General features: G+C 41.4%; 1 protein-coding gene and 1 long non-coding RNA gene across 2 annotated transcripts in view; one reads left to right on the forward strand and one right to left on the reverse strand.

Moving 5' to 3' along the window:
* Positions 1-5,226: 5,226 nt before the first annotated feature.
* LOC309483883 (complement C4-like) overlaps positions 5,227-19,544 on the reverse strand; it is a 39,128-nt gene continuing 24,810 nt past the window's right edge. Inside the window, exons 37-41 of the mRNA XM_082149958.1 lie at positions 16,051-16,140; positions 15,817-15,909; positions 15,589-15,672; positions 15,267-15,399; positions 5,227-5,551 (exon numbers count right to left, since the gene is read on the reverse strand). Coding sequence (XP_082006084.1) covers positions 5,410-5,551; positions 15,267-15,399; positions 15,589-15,672; positions 15,817-15,909; positions 16,051-16,140 — 542 coding nt within the window. The 3' untranslated portion in view covers positions 5,227-5,409. The remainder of the gene's footprint in view (positions 5,552-15,266; positions 15,400-15,588; positions 15,673-15,816; positions 15,910-16,050; positions 16,141-19,544) is intronic.
* Positions 5,563-9,551, forward strand: LOC309483930. Its single transcript, XR_014200669.1, has 2 exons — positions 5,563-6,707; positions 7,166-9,551. It is a non-coding gene; the product is annotated as an uncharacterized lncRNA (long non-coding RNA).

A 19,544-nucleotide genomic window follows, 5' to 3' on the forward strand; every position in this document is an offset into this window, starting at 1 on the left:
GGTGTTCTGACATGTCCTGACATTTTTGTGCTTATTTCTGTTAGGCTACTTGTAATATTTTAATGGCTAAAGTCTGATTACACCGTATTCAGCACAAACTTTGCTACAATAATATGTATGCAGCATGTATGTAAAAGTTTGTAGTTTTGAGAAAATTACGTTTATGCGTGGTTGGTGAAAAAAATAAAAATATATTTTTAAACGTACAGTATGGAATTTTTCACCACTAGGGGTCGCTAACCTATTTACAATAACAAAGGCGTAGTTTGATGACGCAACATTTGCTAAGAATTATGGATCTTGTCGTCAACGTCAAGCCGACCGATCTAATCTATGGATCTAATAATGTTTATGGATGACTGAATACATTGATGCTTTTATCATGACTGTGATATGAAGCAGTTCGGGATTGCTAAGAGACAGCTATCAGCTATCATATAAGGAATATGGACATTTCATTCTACCGAACTAACGTTACACGCGAGTGCAGAATTACTACTCACAGTCACAGGTCAGTTTATTAGACAAATTAAATTTGTGAGGTAACGCAGCGTTGTTTCACTTGGTCTAACATTACACTATCACACTAAACTGCATTTGAATGTGTTGAAATGTATGTGTTAGTTTGTCTGTATGAGACTAGCAGTAAGCTAGATCAACATTAGAATAACATACAGATCATATTCTAACATTTCATCATGTTGAGCTATATAACATTGATTAGTTTTATGTAAATGTGCTCACCTGTTTAATAAAGTACATGTAGAAGCGGTCGAAGTCTCGGACGTGGAGCTCTCGTTTATATACTGTCTATGGGAGCTCTAGGCATCTCGAAAACACCGCGCTGATATTGATTCTCGTTTTAGTTCTCCTATTGAATCCAAAGTCTGCTTGCCATGGTCCATAATGTTTGAACGAAACAACAGCGTGCAAATAGACATTGCGAACTACCGTCAGTCGCTTTGGTTACTATCAGAGGGCTCTGGTTCATAGCTCTGGTTGCCATGGCAGTACGAGCGGAAACTAGGGACAACGCGGATATGACGCCATTGACGGCGACAAAACGGAAATAAAGAAACGGGACGTTTCTCGAATTAAATTACAAATTTCTCCTGGTTTGAAAGTTGTTGGAAACAGTCGGGATAATGTAAGTACACAACTAAAAAATATATATAACATAGATATAGTGATTTTTGCTATTTTTAAAGCAAAAAAGTTACATATTGTGGCTTTAAGTCACTGAAATAAGGCCATAAAACCCATACTGATTATTTGTTCACAAGACTTTTGAAAACTGAATCACATAGTCTAGAATATTTGCTTCAAAACTATGTGGACATCATCCTGCCCACTCATTCACAAAATTTGTAAGACATGTTTTGTTTAAGAAAGCTGTATGCGAGGAGGGCGTGAATCATCATGAATATTGAAGTGTTTCACACCTGGGAAGACAAAGACCCTCCCCTAATGGCCCTATCAGGTGGGACTGTGAGTGAACTAGAACAAAGAATGTGGAGAGATTAAAATAATGGATTTTTTTAATGGTTTGGATTTATTTACAACACAACATAATCCAAAGATACATAACGAAGGACAAAAAGGCACATTCACACTGATCTAAACAGAGAGACCTGAACAGTCACACACCTTTGTGCCATTCCTGAAACTTGAAATCATTAGGAAGGGACACTTCACGCTACACTTGAGAACAATATATATGGATTATCATATGTTACTTTAATTGTTTTCATTCGTTATGACGTTATGAAATGAAATTTGGAGTAAAAACTTAACGGCTTAATGTTTGCCGTGTTTTGCTTTTCAAATGCACAGCGCTTGCAGAGACCGTTTACTGAAGCGATTGAGCCACTCCTCACTATGAAACATTATTGTTACCACATTCTAAACATCTACGTTTGAGCAGATATCCACAAACACAGTATTTCATAGTAAACATTGGTCTAAACATTATAATATGTAAGTGTAAACACTCATACTAGCCTACTTTTATATCATGCTGTTTTATATTATTGAGCATAAAATATCCTTGTGTCATAGGCCTATGTATATTTATTTAGCATTTAAAGGTTGCCTACCATATAGTTCGTATTTCAACATGTTTCTGTCGATTTCATACATTTTAGTCTGGCACCAGTTCAACTAGTACAATGTGAAGTTTATGCAACAATAACACGCTATCTAATATAAGTGAGAATACATTTCTTACCTTAAAAATCTTCAAATCCTTCTTGTTCTTCTTCTTCTGAAGTAAATCCAAGGTAGACTCACAGCATGTCTTCCAAACTCGATGAAAAGTAGAGGAATGAGGAAGTTTGAAGCTTTGTTTTGAGGTGATGGGGCGATTACAGGTTTGCATTCCTTCATGTGGACAATTATCATGTGAATCGCTTGTGCACACGTGGTCACATCAGAGATGTTCACAAGTCTGAAGTCTTTAAGCTGGAGTCCGAGTCAAGGCTGAAGTCTTTATCACTGGAGTCTGAGTCAAGTCTGGAGTCTTTTGTCACGAGTCAGAGTCGAGTCTCGAGTCATTTCATGCCTTAAAGGGATAGTTCACTTTGAAATTAATTTTTGGTATGTTTTAGCTTACCTCAAGGACATCCAAGATGTAGGTGTCTTTTTTTCCGCAGTAGTTTCAATTTTTATATTTTTAGGTCAAACCGTTCTTGTCTGTCAGTCATATAATGCAGGTCTATGGTCACGGTCTCAAAACACATGCACAGAGTCCAAATTAAAACAATTCCCCGTCGTCCAAATTAAACAATTCCCCATCGTAAGTACACATTGATGGCCTAAGACACGAAACGAGCGGTTTGTGTGAGAAAACGAACAGTATTTATATAGTTTTTACCACTTATACGCAGCCATGTCGAAGTGCTCTGATCTGACGTGTGCGCAGACTGGTGCATAGATATATACACTAGATGTCGCCTTAAAGACATTCGTTCAATGAACTGCCGTAGACAAGGCGACATCTAGTGTGTATATGTCTATGCACCAGTCTGCGCACACGTCAGATCAGAGCACTTCGACATGGCTGCGTATAAGTGGTAAAAACGATATAAATACTGTTCGTTTTCTCACACAAACCGCTCGTTTCGTGTCTTAGGCCATCAATGTGTACTTACGATGGGGAATTGTTTAATTTGGACGACGGGGAATTGTTTTAATTTGGACTCTGTGCATGTGTTTTGAGACCGTGACCATAGACCTGCATTATGACTGACAGACAAGAACGGTTTGACCTAAAAATATAAAAATTGAAACTACTGCGGAAAAAAAGACACCTACATCTTGGATGCCCTTGAGGTAAGCTAAAACATACCAAAAATGTATTTCAAAGTGAACTATCCCTTTAACCAAAAAAAATAATTATTATTCTCGTACTCAAAAATCCTATTCTTTGTGTTATATAGAAAAAATATATGATCTTTCAATGATCTGTTTTGTTTGTAATAAAGGTCCTAAGATGTAAATCCAGCTTGTTACTTTATAATCCATTACAATGTATAAAACAATCGTCCTGGCAACAAGAGTTATTTTCAACACAATCGCTAGGTGGACGCAAGATGGCGCCAGTAGCGGTTTGTTATACAAACGACAGTCTGTTATTGACGACAGTCATTATCTGAAAATATAAAACCTCGGAATGTGTAAGTCAATAAAAAACTGTACGCATGATGATTGTGATACGTTAAGATATGCGCTTTGAGTAATAAATGGATTAACATCCTTCTATCTCGTCTCTCTCATAGACATAGGCCTACATTAAGAGAGAGAAAAGCTGAATATACAACGAAAAGATTGATAAAAAAGTAAAACACAGTGCTAGGTTTCAAGGCTAGATATTTTTGTTATGTTTAAACAGGCTTGCAATCCAAAGGAGCCATGCAGCTACACCACAGTATAATATGTGGATGCGATGTCTCATAAAATGTGTCGTTCCGGTGTCTTTAATTGTTTTCCCACATTCTTTGCATCCAGCCGATTTGACATTGTTGTGTTCTCTTATTACGTTGCTAATTGGTAAATGTCCACTAGATGGAGATATTGTTCTAGATATGAAAGTAGGAAGGTGGAGAGGAAGAGGTTGTTGTGCTTATGGAGAATGAAAAGTAAAGAGACCTGTTCGCTACTCGGTGTGCTCTCATTTATTTTGATGTGATTACACAACAGACATGAAAATAAACCCAAATGAAAGAACATGGCACAGTCATGTTTCATGGGACTTTCATTATGACATTTCGTAGTTTACGCGCAATACACGGCCATACGTAATCAAATTCTATGACTATATAGGGTCCGAACTACCGCGACACGTAGGGAAATATATGTGTGACGCAGATATTATAAAACCATTCAAATAAAAAACTTTTTATTTTATTTATTATATCAGTAGTTAAGGATTAAAGACTTAAAAAAAAATATTCACGAGTTCTTTTTTGTGTTCAGTCGAGTCTGAAGCCATTTCAGGTCGAGTCTGAGTCAAGTCTGAAGTCCATAAAAATGTGACTTGAGTCCAAGTCTCTAACTCGAGTGCCCATCTCTGGGTCACGTTAGAGATAATGAGCAGAGGCTTGAGAAACTGTACCTCTTGTTGGTTTCATACGGATTGCTTAGAGAATATTTGTTTTTGATATGAATTATATCATTTAAAAATAAATAATTCAAGCTTTCTAAAGACATATCTCCCATGTCTGTGTGGCAAGTATTCACTGAGTTACAGTTCATATTCGCTGTGTTTCAGAATGGACTTCACACTGAGAGAGATGGCAGAACGCGCATCATGTTTATTTTCCTTATTTCACGAATATCACAAAATTTTGTTTTTATTATGAGTGAACACAAATAAAAGTAGACATTTAACAGTTTTGAATAATATATAACACTTATGTCTGACAAAAATGATTTGAGACACTGATAAGAAAAAAAGCGAGGCAGTCGCGCCGGCCGACCCCAGGGGGTTAAGTGGGTACATGAATTAATTAATTGACTTTTTTTTAACCACTCTGCGTGCCTTCCCTGACATGCTCTGGCACCCCCCAGGGGAGGTGTGCCCCACGCTTTGAAAATCCCTGCCCTATACGAAACATTTATGGAAAAATATATTTCTGGAACTAACACAGCTGAAAAAGTGAGTGGACACTAATGCACTCTAATGTGATTTCAGTGGTCTATTGTGTTTTGAAGTTACTGACTCTTAAATGTTTTGTAAGCACGTTTATTTTAAGACATGATTACAGATAAAGCAAATGCATGTCTTATAGGTTCTTCTCAGTTATCATAATTTGTAGCATAAAAATAAATGATGGTTAATTTAGGATAAATGTAGATTCCTCTGCTGTAGTGATGTGAAATAATAAAATTTCCCACCAATTGCAGTTCAAACTACACGTTACACCCATCAACTTGGTACTCTTTCACAAAATCTTTCAGTTCTTTGCAGTAAATCTTGTTGACTGATGCCTTGCATATTGAGGTTGATAGCTTCTGCTCGACCCATGTCTTTGAATCCAGCAGGTACTGCATGCTGAGGGAGAGAGGGAGAGAGAGAGAGAGAGAGAGAGAGAGAGAGAGAGAGAGAGAGAGAGAGAGAGAGAGAGAGAGAGAGAGTTCATGTCTATTAGATTTAGGGTCTTCTATATGCTAGTGCAGCTGTTTTCAAAGTTTTTGATGCGAAGGACCCCGAAATACAACAAACTTATTCAATGGATCCTACATTCTCTGAGAAGGGAACGAGACGCTGCATCGGAAGTAGCCACACTAATGGGAACGCCTCTGTGTGATTGTTTTTCAAGCATGTGTAAAATCAGTCCAGTTGCATGGCGGAACGTCAGCCCGTAGTGTGTGACTTCACGACCAGTAAGCTATATAGCGCACCCAGACCAAACAATATCAGCTTCTGATTGGCTGAAGCAAGTCAATTGCAGGCATAAGTATGGCAGGGTGACTTAGCATCTCGTTCACTTTTCAGAGAACCATGGTTACAGTCGTAACCTGAGACATTCCCTTTCGAGGGAATTTGCGCTCTGCCGGAAGTAGCAATTATATAGGAATGATAATACCCACTCCGCCATACTGACAAGAGCCTGTCTATAGCTTCAAAGGGTGCTGTAGACAGACATTCTACTACTGCCAAATCCCAAGCCAGAACCCTCACATGGCTTGCAGGCCTCAGCCTCAAAGCACCACGTAGGAAATGGGGCACCAGTGGGTTTCTCGCCAATGGCTCATCACCCAAAGAAGTGTGGTAAGAATCTATGGCTGCCACGCACACCTTTAGAGGGGAGGGGGATAGCCCTGCAAAAAATCGATCTTGAAGGAACTCCAGTACTGAACCAACTGGGAAGTTAACTAGATCTCTCCAACAACCTCTGCACCATGAAATGAAAACCCCCCACTTCAAGGGATATGGTTAACTAATGGAGGGAGTTCTAAAGTTAAGAATGGTCTCAACAACCTTGGTTGAGAGACCAGGATTTAGGAGCTGGTCCACCTCAGGGGCCAAACCCACAGTTTCCAGTCCGGGCAGGGGTGAAGGATTGAGCCCCCTGCCTGAGACAGAAGGTCCCTTCTGACGGGAATCTCCCATGGAGAGCCATTGAGAAGAATTCGAGGAGAGACATTAGGTCCAAGAACCATACTTGGGCCAGCCAGAACATGGCTACTAAGAGTGGACTAATGCTGTCCAGGCAAACTCTCTCTCGAACTCCCGGGAGCAGAGTAATCTGGGGAAAGGTATACAGATGTGGCCTCGACCTCGTCTGTAGCATGGCATTGAAGCCCAGCAGGGCTGGATGCATGAGGGAGAACCAGAGCGGACAGTGTGGTGTTTCTTGAGAAGCAAACAAGATAACTTTTGGCTGGCCGAATTCCTTCCAAATTAATTCCACCAACTCGGGTTAGAGTCTCAATTCCCCGGGCCTCAGCCCCTGCCTTGATAGGATGTCTGCACCCTGATTTAAGTGCCCAGGGATATACTGTTCACTGCTCTAAAGGAGAGCAGCTTACCCAAGGATTTTTCCCCAGCCCATGAGGAAGTGCCTGTCGTAAGCATTCTGCAATGACAATGTGCCCCAACACAGGACCTTGGGACAAGAACCAAGGTTTCTACCACATAAATTCACGTATATCAAGCCACAAGGTATCACATTGGACACAGCTGCCATCAGATCTAACAGTCTCTGAAACTGTTTCACAGTGAGTGTGTATGGCACAGACGTGCCTGCATCGTCATTGAGTCCCATACCACTCCCAAAAAAGTGGTCCTCTGTAGTGGAGAATGCACACTTTTCTTGGCGTTCAGCCTTAACCCCAATTCACTCATATGGGCGAGGACAACATCTCAATGCCGAACCGCTATATGCTCAGATTGATCACGAATCAACCAAATCATTGACATAATTTAGTATGCCCTGGAGTCGCAGCGGAGCTGTAGCTGCATCCACGCACTTTGTGAAGGTGCTGGGTGACAATGCTAGGCTGGAAGAAAGAACCCGATACTGGTAAGGTTCACCCCGAAAGCAAACCTGAGGAACTTCCTGTGCTGAGGAAGGATGGATACATATAAGTATGTGTCCTTGAGGTCTATTGTGACAAATCAGTCCTCTGAACTGATTTGATCTGATCCGAGTCACGATTAGTTTCAAAGTCAACATTCTGAACTTTAACTTTTTTTAATGTACGGTTCAGTTGGCGCAGATCTAGAATTGTATCCCCCCCATCCTTTTTTGGAACAATGAAATACTGGCTGCAGATCCGGGACTCTCTTTCAGGAGGAGGAACTCTCAATATGGCCTCCTTCCCCAAAATAGCTTTGACTTCATGTTCCATTAACAGGGCCTGCTTAGGACCTACCACTGTGGGCGGGATCCCATTGAATTGAGGCGGACGAGAACCAAACTGGATTATGTAGCCTTTTTCTGTTTGCAAGACCCACTGAGACACATTTGGCATTTTACATGCTGTCAGATAGTCCTCTAAGGGAACCAGCCTCTCGAGACTGGTCTCTGGTGTATTTTAAAAAGTCAGTTTGGCACCCTGAAGTGGATGACCAGCAGGGAACAACCGAACCTGCTTCTCTTAAACCCTACTCAGAGGGGAGAGTCTCTCAGTGGCGTAACGTCTTCAGGCAGACACTGAGAACTGAACTCACTGGAAACCGCTGCGCCCCAAAGCATAAGGGCGGCAGGGATGGCAGAACGGGAACAGAGGAGGGCACAGCCTGAGGGCACAGACAGGAGCGGGTATCGTATGATGAGGTGTGAGCAACTTCCCCCTGGAGGGGCCTGCCCTCAGAGGCCTGACACCACTGGCATCAGTACCTCTAAGCCAAAACCTTCTTGGAAATAATGACGTCCGTAAATCCACCCAAACCCTTAAAGACTTTGGCTGAGAATTCTGCCCCGATCCCTGTTTTCTCTGCAGGGGAGCTCAGGAGGCGACACTCTGCATCTGCTGCACTCTATTTGAGAAGCTTGTAGACCGCTATGACTTCTCCCACCCAACAGCCCCTTAGACCTGGCTTCAGTGAGGAAGGTGTCTTTGAATTGCCACCGCTTGCTTGTTTGCCTTCTGAAACCTCTCAAAACTTAGGTGACAGCATCACTGAAGAGGCCAGGAGGGGACAACGGGGTGTCCAAGAGAAAGGCTTTGTATTTCTCTTTGATTCCAGACAAATTTAGCCATAAATGCCTCTCCTGCCATAGATTGACCAGGGCTGCAATAGATAGACCAATGGCTCTGGCTGTCTCCTTGCTGGCCCAAAGAGATAAACCTGTGGTCCGGCACAGTTCTCGAACTGCCTCCGGGCCCACCCCCTTGCTTTCATCCAGGTATTTTATTAGACCGGCCTGGTACTACTGCAAGATGGCCATGGTATGCAGACACGCACAAGCCTGACCTGCTGCCGTTTACGCCACCTAGTCCGAAGTTGTTCTACATGGCCTGGTTGGCTAATGTCAGGGCCTTCAAGGCCGACATCATGTCAGGGGAGAGATAGCTTTCAAGTGGCTGCTCCACCTTAGACATCACCCCATATCCATGCTCTTTCAATCCTATAATAGAGACTTGGTGGCTAAGGAGACGGGTGGAAAACAATTTCCTCCACTATCACGACAACTTGGTATCAGAAAAAAAAAAGAAAGTAGGCCCCGACATGGAGGTTGCACTTTACTGGGCAAGAAATGCAAATCAAGCTTGCTTTTAGGACAAGCATCCTGGCTCTCGGTCAACCAGTCAAAGTTTAATTTGGTCACGGCATGAGTGACAACCTCCACCAGTTCCTCATAAGCAGGAGAGTGAGGTGGGAAGGCCTTTGTCTCTCCTGTCGTAATGCTGAGCACATCCACCTCCTTAGAGCTGGATAGCTGCAGCACCGGGCCCTCATTTGGGGTGAAAGAAGCCGCGGTGAGATTGCTGCTCTGCCTTGGCAGCAGACAAACAAACAATATGACAGACAGTTCACGCTACGGGTTGACATCCTGCCATGCCATTGGGCTGATTTCACACACGCTTGTGTCGCTACTTCAGATGCAGCGCAAATTGCCTGGAAAAGAAACCGCTTTTATTTGAAACAGATTTCTTTTAAAACTTTTGATTAATGTAATGTATCCTTGTTGAATAAAAGTATTATTGTTAAACAAATGTACTGACCCAAAACTTTTAAAAGGTAGTGTAGAAAACAGAAAAGAAGAAATTTTAATTAATTATATTAATTTGTATACTAAGTGTATTAGTATAGAAATTTTCTAAATAAAATGAATGAAATATGATGAAGCAGTTTTACAGAAAACAGTGCAGGGCCTACCAATCCCAAATAAGTTAAAAGACAAAGGCAAGAGAAAATCTGTAGAAGTATACAGAAATATGACAACCCCAAATCCCCAAAATTGGGACATTTTGTAAAATGCAATACAATCAAGAACTTCAAGCATTGCGTTAGTTCAGGCAGGCCACGTCAGCCAAGCTCGCATCAGCTGATAGCCAGCTGTTCATGAAGTGTTCCAATTCAGTGTCGACATCTATCACAGCGACACATATAAACTCCCATTCCTTCAGCATTTCCTCCATAGCATAGCTGCTCGCATTTAAACTCCCTCCTCCAACCCCAACTCCACCTAACCGAACCTTTTATCATTCTGACTATTTTGTTTTTCCTGTACAGTTCAATACATTGCAAGCTTTCTATCATGTATTTGTATTTTCACAACTCATGTAATTGAGAATTGTAATTATGTATGCATATACTGGTTCTGTTCTAGCCTGGATGCCAGGCAAACTTAGCCCCGCCCACAACATTTTTAGGTCGGGAAGTTCGGTCTGGACTTGATCCGTTGTGGAGCTATTATGTCCGAACCAAAGCTGTTCGGACCAATCAAATTGTCAGGGCGGGCTTTATACGATGATGGACAGATGATCAACAGTAACGTAATCATCCACGTCACCAAAGAGCGCTTGGGTTGAATTTGTTTACAACAAAGATGACTGCCGCTGGAGAATTGAGATTTCACGAGTTTACACAAATAAGTCAGATAGAATAAATGCATATTTGGCATGCTGTCTGAGGAGAGGGCTCCGGGCTCGGTATTCGGCCCGAACCCAAAGTACTCCCCACGTATTCCTGGCTGTGGAAGAACAAGCCAAGAGTGAGTGGAGGGATGTTGAAAACTGTCAAGGAATGTTAGGTGAGTTGACAGAGTGAATAAATATATGCTTCCTCTCATGCTGATTGTTACAGAGGAGGCTCCTGTACCGCCTCATCCGCACCACCGTAGGGATCCGTCTCCCGAATATTAATAATTTCGTATTGAACTCAAATTCCCATAATACCTCTCACCTGGGACTGATTGCGCAACACACCTGCACCTCATTTACACACACACATACAGTATAAGCCACTTTCACACACCACATCTCTGCGAAGTCTTGATTTGCCCTGGCTGTCACTACTGAGTGTTATTACCCATGTTTGCTTCTTGTATTTCTGACCTTGGACTGTTTCCCCGTTTCCTGATTGTTTCTCTGCCTGGCCTGACTTGGATTGTTTATTGGACTCTGATTATTGCTGCCTGCCATGACCTCTGCCTGTTACTCGGATGTTCTCTGTGTTTTCTCCATTGCTCTGTCTGCTGTTGTTGACCCTGCCTGTACGACTATTCTTAATAAAGCTGCAAATGGATCCTACTGAGTCTGGTGCTTCGTTACACTGATAGGGTAGACCTGGTAATTGTTTGATGACAAGTTGATTGGATTGATTATTTGAATGTGCTCCTCCCGAACTTTTTTTATAAAACATCATGTGTAGATTCCGCCATCGCGTCTGTTATAGAAGATATCGACAGCGCATTCATTTTAAAAGAGGAACAGAGAACCACGATCAAGGCATTTGTCGATCGGAAACATGAATGAAAAACAAACGTCACCTACTCCGTTGCTCTGATTGGTTGTAGGTCTATCCAGGTCTAGTGCAGAGGCATTTTCTTTCCTGGTTCGGTTGAAACACGCCCCATAATCACAGCCCAATGGAGCAGTATCAGACTCACATTCTGACTAGAATCTGAGTATGACGACGACAGGCTAGTTCTGTTCTGTACCCCAGGGGGGTTTGACTTGCTGCAGTTGAGAACCACTGGTGAAGAGTGTCTACAAAACCACTCTGTTGAAGCACATGCTGAATGAGGCCTGGTATTGTCTTGCTTCCCAGGAAAGATGTCATCTTGATGCCATTAAATGTTGATGTATAAACCCAATATATGCCTCCACGTCAGTGGTACCTTCACACACATGCAAGTCACCCATGCCGTTTCCTCTAATGCACCACCATACCATGACAGATGTTTGCTTTTGTACCTGTCTGGATGGTCACTTTCATCTTTGGGACAGATAACTCAATGTCCTTTATCTGCATCCACTGGAGGAGGAGGAGGTACGTCCTCTGCGCCAGACCCGAGGATTAGTGAACGGTTTGTGTAGTGATACGTGGAATGAAGTTGAAATACAGTAGTGAGGTGGAAGGTTCAATCGGTATGTGACTTCGTTGATCTGCCTCTGGATGGGCGGACATAGCGGGGACTTAGCTTGCGACAGGCAGACCTTCTGTCCCGATTAGTATTGTTAGGTGTATAGTATAGTCTTATTGTGTCCGAACTGCCCTCTGCAGATGGATTCGATAGATTAGAATGTCTTCGATGTAGATGATGACGAAGCGGTGGAGGAACACTTTGTTCATGAATCCATGGAATACGGAGGGTGAGTTGGACAACCCGTTCTGCATCAGGAGGTACTCGTAGTGGCCGATAGTGTAACAAAGGTGGTTTTCTATTCGTCACCCTCACGTATCTGGTTGAGGTTGCATGCACTCCACAGGTCCAACTTGGTGAAGATGCAAGCTCCACGTAACTGCTCCAGGGCTGTTGGGACCAGAGGAAGAGGGTAACGGTACTTTATGGAGTTGAGAGTGCAGTAATCAATGCAGGGCCGCAAGCCTCTGTCCTTTTTTTCCCCAAAAAGAAAAAGATCAAAATGGCAGGGAAAGTAGATTGACAAATGAATTATTGCTTAAGAGCCTCCTCAATGTACTCCTCCATTGCCTTCTGTTCTAGGATGAACAGTGGCCCAGGCAGCAGGTCGATGGCACAATCCCATGGCTGTTGTGGTGGTAATTTGGTCGCTAGCTGCTTGCTAAAGACATCCTGGAACACCCGGTACTCGAGGGGAATCTCCTGATGATTGGAAGTTTCTGGTCTCTCAATGGTGGTGGAGTTGACATCAGTGGTTTTTGAAGAAGTTGTTCTGGTGAAGGGTTGTTTGACAGACAGTTTCTTGACAGGTTGTAAGCAGTTCTCAAAACAGGAATCACTCCATTGTAGAATCTCACCACTATTCCAGCAAATGAAAGGAAAGTGTTGTAGCATCCACGGGCGTCCCAGGATGACGTCAGTGGTGGAACCATCCAGCACCATGACTGAAATCTCCTGCTGATGGAGGCATCCGATGTGGAGCGTCACAGTGGGGGTACAATGTTGAATGTAGCCACAGCCCAATGGCTTTCCCAGGGTCGAGTGGATGTTTTGAACTTGTGAGCAGGGTCTTTCCTGGAGGTAGAGCTTGCGCAGAGAGTCAAGGGAGATGAAGTTGCCTGCTGACCCAGGGTCAATGAGGGCTTTCGCTGAAACAGAATGGCGGGAAGCCATCACTATGACATCAGTTCTGGTCAAGAGTGTAATTGAAGGTGGTATTTGGATAGTACTCACCACTTGGCATGGTTGTGGAACTGGACACGCTGGCAAGAGATGTCCTTCTGCCCCACAGTACAAGTACAGTTGATGAAAATTCCTTAGTTGATGCTTCGCATTTGACAGGTGGAAAATGTCGACTTGCATGGGTTCAGGTGCTGGAGGGGCGACAGATGGTGAGGTGGACGGAGGATACTGAGTGGCTGTGATCAAAGCGGTTTCGTTCCTCCTGCTAACGACAGGTAGTGTATGAAATTGGGTAGTGAAAGCCGTCAGCAAGCTGGTAATGGGGCCATTAGCATCCCAGATGGATCTTGCCCACTGCAAAGCTTGCCTTGTCAGCAGGGAAATTATATACACAATTTTCGCTCGATCATTGTGGAAGAGTCAGGGTTGCATCTCGAAGAATAACGAGCATTGTCACAAAAACCCGCTGCCTTCCTCAGCCTCCCCTGAGTAGGTCGCTGGTTGGGCCATGGGACTGGCAGAGGCAGTAGGTAAAGAAGTGGTGACGGTGGTTGGAATGATTGACGGAGTGCTTGAACCAGTTCGGCAAACGGATCTAGAGGTGGATTACTGACATTGCTTGATTCTATTCCATGTTGCATTGTTGGTCTGGTCTTCTGTCAGCAAGCAGAAGAGTGCAACACACAGGTAACTTCCATACAGGTTGTATTTTGCAGATATGGGTAGGAAATAAGCAATGCAAGCAGATTGAGTTAAATGATATACAGTAAACACAGCAGAGTATAACAGTTCTTATCTTTGTAGGTGAAGACTGAAGTAAACTGGATGGTTGGAGACTGAAGATGACTGAAAACGAATAAAGACTGAGGAGGATTAAGGAACAGATCAACAGGTAAGTATTTCAGGTGGGTAGTCAGTTAGTAGCTCGGTAGGAACAACAAGACCAGACAATGGTGAACAGAGGAGTGACTGCTTATTAAGAGAGTCCTTGATGAGCTGGTTCGGGTGTTGTTGAATTCTGGTGATTGTGAACGAGTGGGTGGAACGGAGAGGACTGTTGCTGAGGGTGTGATTGGTTCTGTGACAACCCTCACCTATTACCTATTCACCTTATTGTGGACTGTTTCATAAAGAGTTTAACTTGGATATTCGATAAGCTTTTCACTGTTATTTAGCCTCTGTCCCAACTTCTTTGGAGTGTATAGCAGCCATCAAAATCCAAACTTGTTATATTTACAAAATACAATTAAGTTGTTCAGTGAAAACATTGGAAATCTTTTCTTTGTACTATTGCCAGTTAAATAAAGTTGAAAGAGAATTTATAAATCACACATTCTTCATTTGATTGCATTTTACAATACTGTCAAAACAATAAAATAATTGCTATTAATCTCATGATTTCCATCTTTAGGAAGCAAAATGAAACTATGATACAATCAAATTTTATTCTGTAAATGTGTCAAAAGCTACTCTTTAACATTTCATTAATATCTTAAGTTAACATGTTAACTTTGTATGAAAGCTTGTTTCCATCAGGGAATAAAAAAAAGGTAATTGTGACTTTTCGAACAATTGGTTTTTTCTCCTCAGATTTGTGATATTAACTTGCAATTGCGAGTAAGAAATTCCAAATTGCAATATACAAACCCAGAATTCTGAGGAAAAAGTCAAGATTGTGAGATATAAACTCGAATAAAATATATATCTTTTATTCCCTGATGAAAACAAGCTTCCATAACTTTGTCTTTTCCCATGTCTACAAAAAATAGTGAGTTCAGTGAGGACAAAAAAATATAGTGAGGACAAAAATAGTGAGTTCAGTGAGGACAAAAAAATATAGTGAGGACAAAAAAAGGTTTTGTCCAATCAAATAACATCTAGGATGAGACTGTTCCTAACCCTAACCACAGCAAGTAGCAGACCATAGTTCTTGATAGGAATATAGCCTATAGGTCTATTTAAAAAATCCCCCAAAAAAAAAAAAATTCACACACTTTACATTTCTACAGAAAATGCAACTGCTAAATGAAAATATGTACTTACTTTCCGCTTGAGTCTTTGGTGGGGCCATCATTGCCCATGATGAGGTACGTCTCGCCCTCTTTCAGCTCACCTTTGCAGTGCTTTCTCTTGGCAAACACCCGTGTGCTGCCTGGGTTCACATCCAAGTCTCCCACTGAGGTTTAGAGGTTAAACTCTTAATTTATCTGCATTTCTGATAAAATAGCAAGCTCAGCACAGTGTCCTTTCTACATTTATTTTTAAAATGCTCATGACTTGATCAGTATCACTCATGATTATTCTAATGCATGCAACATTCATACTAAAATTCTTATTTATAAATAATAAAAAAAGGATTACTTACTATTTCGGAGGACCACGTTCACAGATGTTAAATATAATATAAAGTTGCTCTCTTCAGAAACTGAATCCACAATGACTTCAAGTGCTGTCATAAAAAGAATATGAATTAGTAAATGTCATTTGTGCCCCAGCTTACCATAGTTAATAATATTTTATTGAAAATACTTGACCCTTAAAAATCTTTTAGGTTTTATTATAGTGTTTGCTTGTATAAATATGAGTCACAAACCATAGTCAATGTTGGAGTCGTAACAGGCATAATCAAATCTGGCCTTTTTGTTGATTTTCATCTCAATTGTTTTCTTCTCAGTGAAACAACCCCCTGATGACACAGAGATGATTAGATTTTTTTGATGAGATACAACTCAAACCGATTCTACAATAAATCATCAGATTAGTTATATGCTGGTTTTAAAATGGTCTTATGTTTGTTTAAATTGATAATGGATAACTAAGAACCTACTTTCTGCACATTGGCACACATCATCTGAGCACAGGAGAGAAACCATGTTGCTCCTCTTGGGGGCGCTGTACAGCACAGAACATCTCCTGTCTGTGAAAACGATGGGGATTGATATTTACATCAGTGACAAGTGTAATAACGATTGAATGGTTTATTGGAAACGTGTCTTGTTTACTAGGTGTGTAAATTATTTCTTATTTCTTTAATTATGGCATGGATCAAATCTGTGTAAAATGTATTGCACTCTCATTATAAAATACTTGTTTAAATGATCCCCTGCTAGAGCGGGAAAGTTAAGAGACCATGTGACAAATCAGATAACGCAATTTATGTGAGAGGAGTAGAAATAGTCACACCATGAACCAAAGACGATACCTTATTGGTCAGAATTCATCCGAAGGCTTGGACAAACACTCAGGACACAAACAAAGAATTATACGAGGCGGCGAGACAGAGTTGAGATCAGATATGGGGAGACCTGAAAATGTGTTAAAGGAACACTCCACCGTTTTTTGAAATAGGGCTTATTCACCTTCTTTCCTACATTTAGATAGGTGGGCAAATGCATTTTTGTCTCAGTGCATGCATTGTTTTAGTTTGACAGGGTTGGCGCTAGCTTAGCTTAGCATAATGAATGGAATCCTTTGTTGCCAGCTAGCATGTCCTGAGTAAAAGTGATATAAAAAAAAAAAAACCCACCTAATTACTTCTTGTGGCCCGCGTATTCACAACAAGTACAAATAGCGATGCAGATTAACACTAGGCGATTTCCTATGCAGATTTTGACTTGGGACTATATTAGGGGGAAGCACAGGCGAAGCACTGCTACTTGGGCGCAGATATCACGCCCAAGTAGCAGTGCTTCGCCTGTGCTTCCCCCTAATATAGTCCTTAATATATAAGTCAATATCTGCCTAGGAAATCGCCTAGTGTTAATCTGCATCGCTATTTGTGCTTGTTGTGAATACACAGGCCACAAGAAGTAATTAGTTTTTTTTTTTTTTTTTTTTATATCACTTTTATTCAGGACATGCTAGCTGGCAACAAAGGATTCCATTCATTATGCTAAGCTAAGCTCACGCCAACCCTGTCAAACTAAAACAATGCATGCACTGAGACAAAAATGCATTTGCCCACCTATCTAAATGTGGGAAAGAAGGTGAATAAGCCCTATTTCAAAAAACGGTGGAGTGTTCCTTTAAGACGGAGGTTAACACTGAAAAGCATTATGCAAGTCATCTAACTACTTAATTTACTTAAGTTATTTTCTTTTCCACTGAGAGTCTCGCTTTCTAGGTAAAGTTTTGGCAAAGCATCCACAAAGCTTCAGTCAACAACCCTATAGTCTTTGCCCTCCTCAAACTTCAAACTTCAGCCACAATTCTGTTTCATTCATCCACCAATGCACCAGAATGTGATTGGCTTCCCAAGACCTCACTCCAGATGCAAGAATCCCTCCAGCGAATCAACAAACCTGGGAATGTATTTTTCAGCAAAGGACAACTACGAAGGGAATCCCCATTAAAGACATAAACAACAAAAGCAAGTAATACCTCCAGATCCTAGCTGAACTGGTACATTGATATAAAATTTAATAACCCTGCATAAGAAACGATAGAAGGGTTAATTTAATAATTTATGGTTCATTCAGGTCAGGTCTTATAATGTGCATATGTTGATAGAAACTTGGGATTTTATAATGTCCCTCTCTTAAAACTCATTCTTTCATCACTTTCTTTGTTTCTGCAACTCATGTGAATGTGTGTGTGCATTTGTTTATGTGTCAGATATTAGTTTTATGTGTGAGAATAATCAATAAAGTCTTGTTTTTATTTTAAAGAGAAGTGTTCCTGTGTTATGTGCTAACGAATTTAATGTTTTAAACTTCTGATCTTGTTACTGTTCTTATTAATTGTGTTTTTTTACGGTAACCCAGTAGTGCACAACCCATGAAATTTAAAAAGCAAACATAAGTTTACAACACAACAAAATCAAGCCACAACAAAACGAAAATAAGCCACAACACACCGGAAACAAGCCACAACACAATGAAATCAAGCCACAACAATAATGCACGTAGGTGATTTTGGCCCTATTTTAACCATCTTAGCGCATGGTCTAAAGCGTATGGTGCAAGTGCAGTTAGGGCGTGTTTGAATACACTTTTGCTAGTTTAAAAACGCGAGCCAGGCGCATGGTCTAAAAGGGTTGTCTCTATCCTCGATGTGTTTTGGGCTTACGTGCAATAAACCAATCAGAGTCTCATCTCCCATTCCCTTTAAATGCCAGTTGCTCTCGCGCCATGGCGGAGTCGCAATTTACATGACGGAATTTGATAGTGGAAAGAACGAACGCGTCTCCAGAGCGCAAACGGATCAGCTCGTGCGCGAGGTTAAAGCGCATGAGCAGACTATCTACGGGACAAGCCGGATTCCACCATATCTAATCACAATAATATCACAATAATAATCTTTTACATTGTGATCCTTTTATTTTTAATATTTGCCATGTTTGTGTGCTGCTGCGCATCCCTGTGTGTTTAATAAGCAGAGTGTACGCGCATTGTGGACCCGCCTATAGGCGAACATTACTAACGTGCTCTTTAAATAACAAAAACAAATATTGTGCCATTGACTTTAGTTTAAAACTAGATTAAAGTCGCATCTCTTCAGCCAGGCATTCATATAATCTTACAGTTCAAACTACAATCCGGCCTCTAGCTCATAAATGCCAGAGGAGAACTGGCCCCGACTGAGCCTGGGTTCTCCCAAGGTTTTTTTTTTCTCCATTAGGTCACCTGATGGAGTTTTAGGACACCATTAGGTCACTTGAAGGAGTTTTTCGGTTCCTTGCCACTGTTGCCTTTGGCTTGCTCAGTTGGGGATATTTTGGGGATATTTAATTTAATTTTATCAATCAATACATTCCTCTTGAAACAAACTTTGTTGTATTATTTTAATTTAATACTGTGAAGCTGCTTTGATACAATCGGTATTGTGAAAAGCGCTATACAAATATACTTGACTTGACTTTAGACCAGGTTTCAGTTGGTCAATGGCGCAGTCTATTTCAGTTGCCTCAAAATAGCAACGTGCCATCAATGCGCCTGGACACACCTCGTTTTCAGACCAGCACGCCCATGGGCGCACAGATGGGCGCAAATGCATTTGCTATTTAAACAACGTGGCACAGGACGTGAAAATGATAACTGCGTCAGGCTGAAACTAGCAAAAAACTACCTGCATTGCGCCGGGTGTATGATAGGGCCCTTTGAATTAACATTTAATTTCGGTATACAGTGGTTACATACTGTTAAAACTAATCGTGGTATTGATATATTTGTAAGACTTCGTGGTATTGATATATTTATAAGACTTTGTGGTATTGATATATTTGTAAGACTGTCGACTCTATAGAACAGTGGCAAGAAAAAACTAACTTTATTGCACTCTGAGAGCCCCCTAGTGGTCGGGAGCATTTCTGTTGTGTTGTGG

The sequence above is a fragment of the Leuciscus leuciscus genome (assembly GCF_965113295.1).
Source record: "Leuciscus leuciscus genome assembly, chromosome: 20".
Lineage (NCBI taxonomy): Eukaryota > Metazoa > Chordata > Actinopteri > Cypriniformes > Leuciscidae > Leuciscus > Leuciscus leuciscus.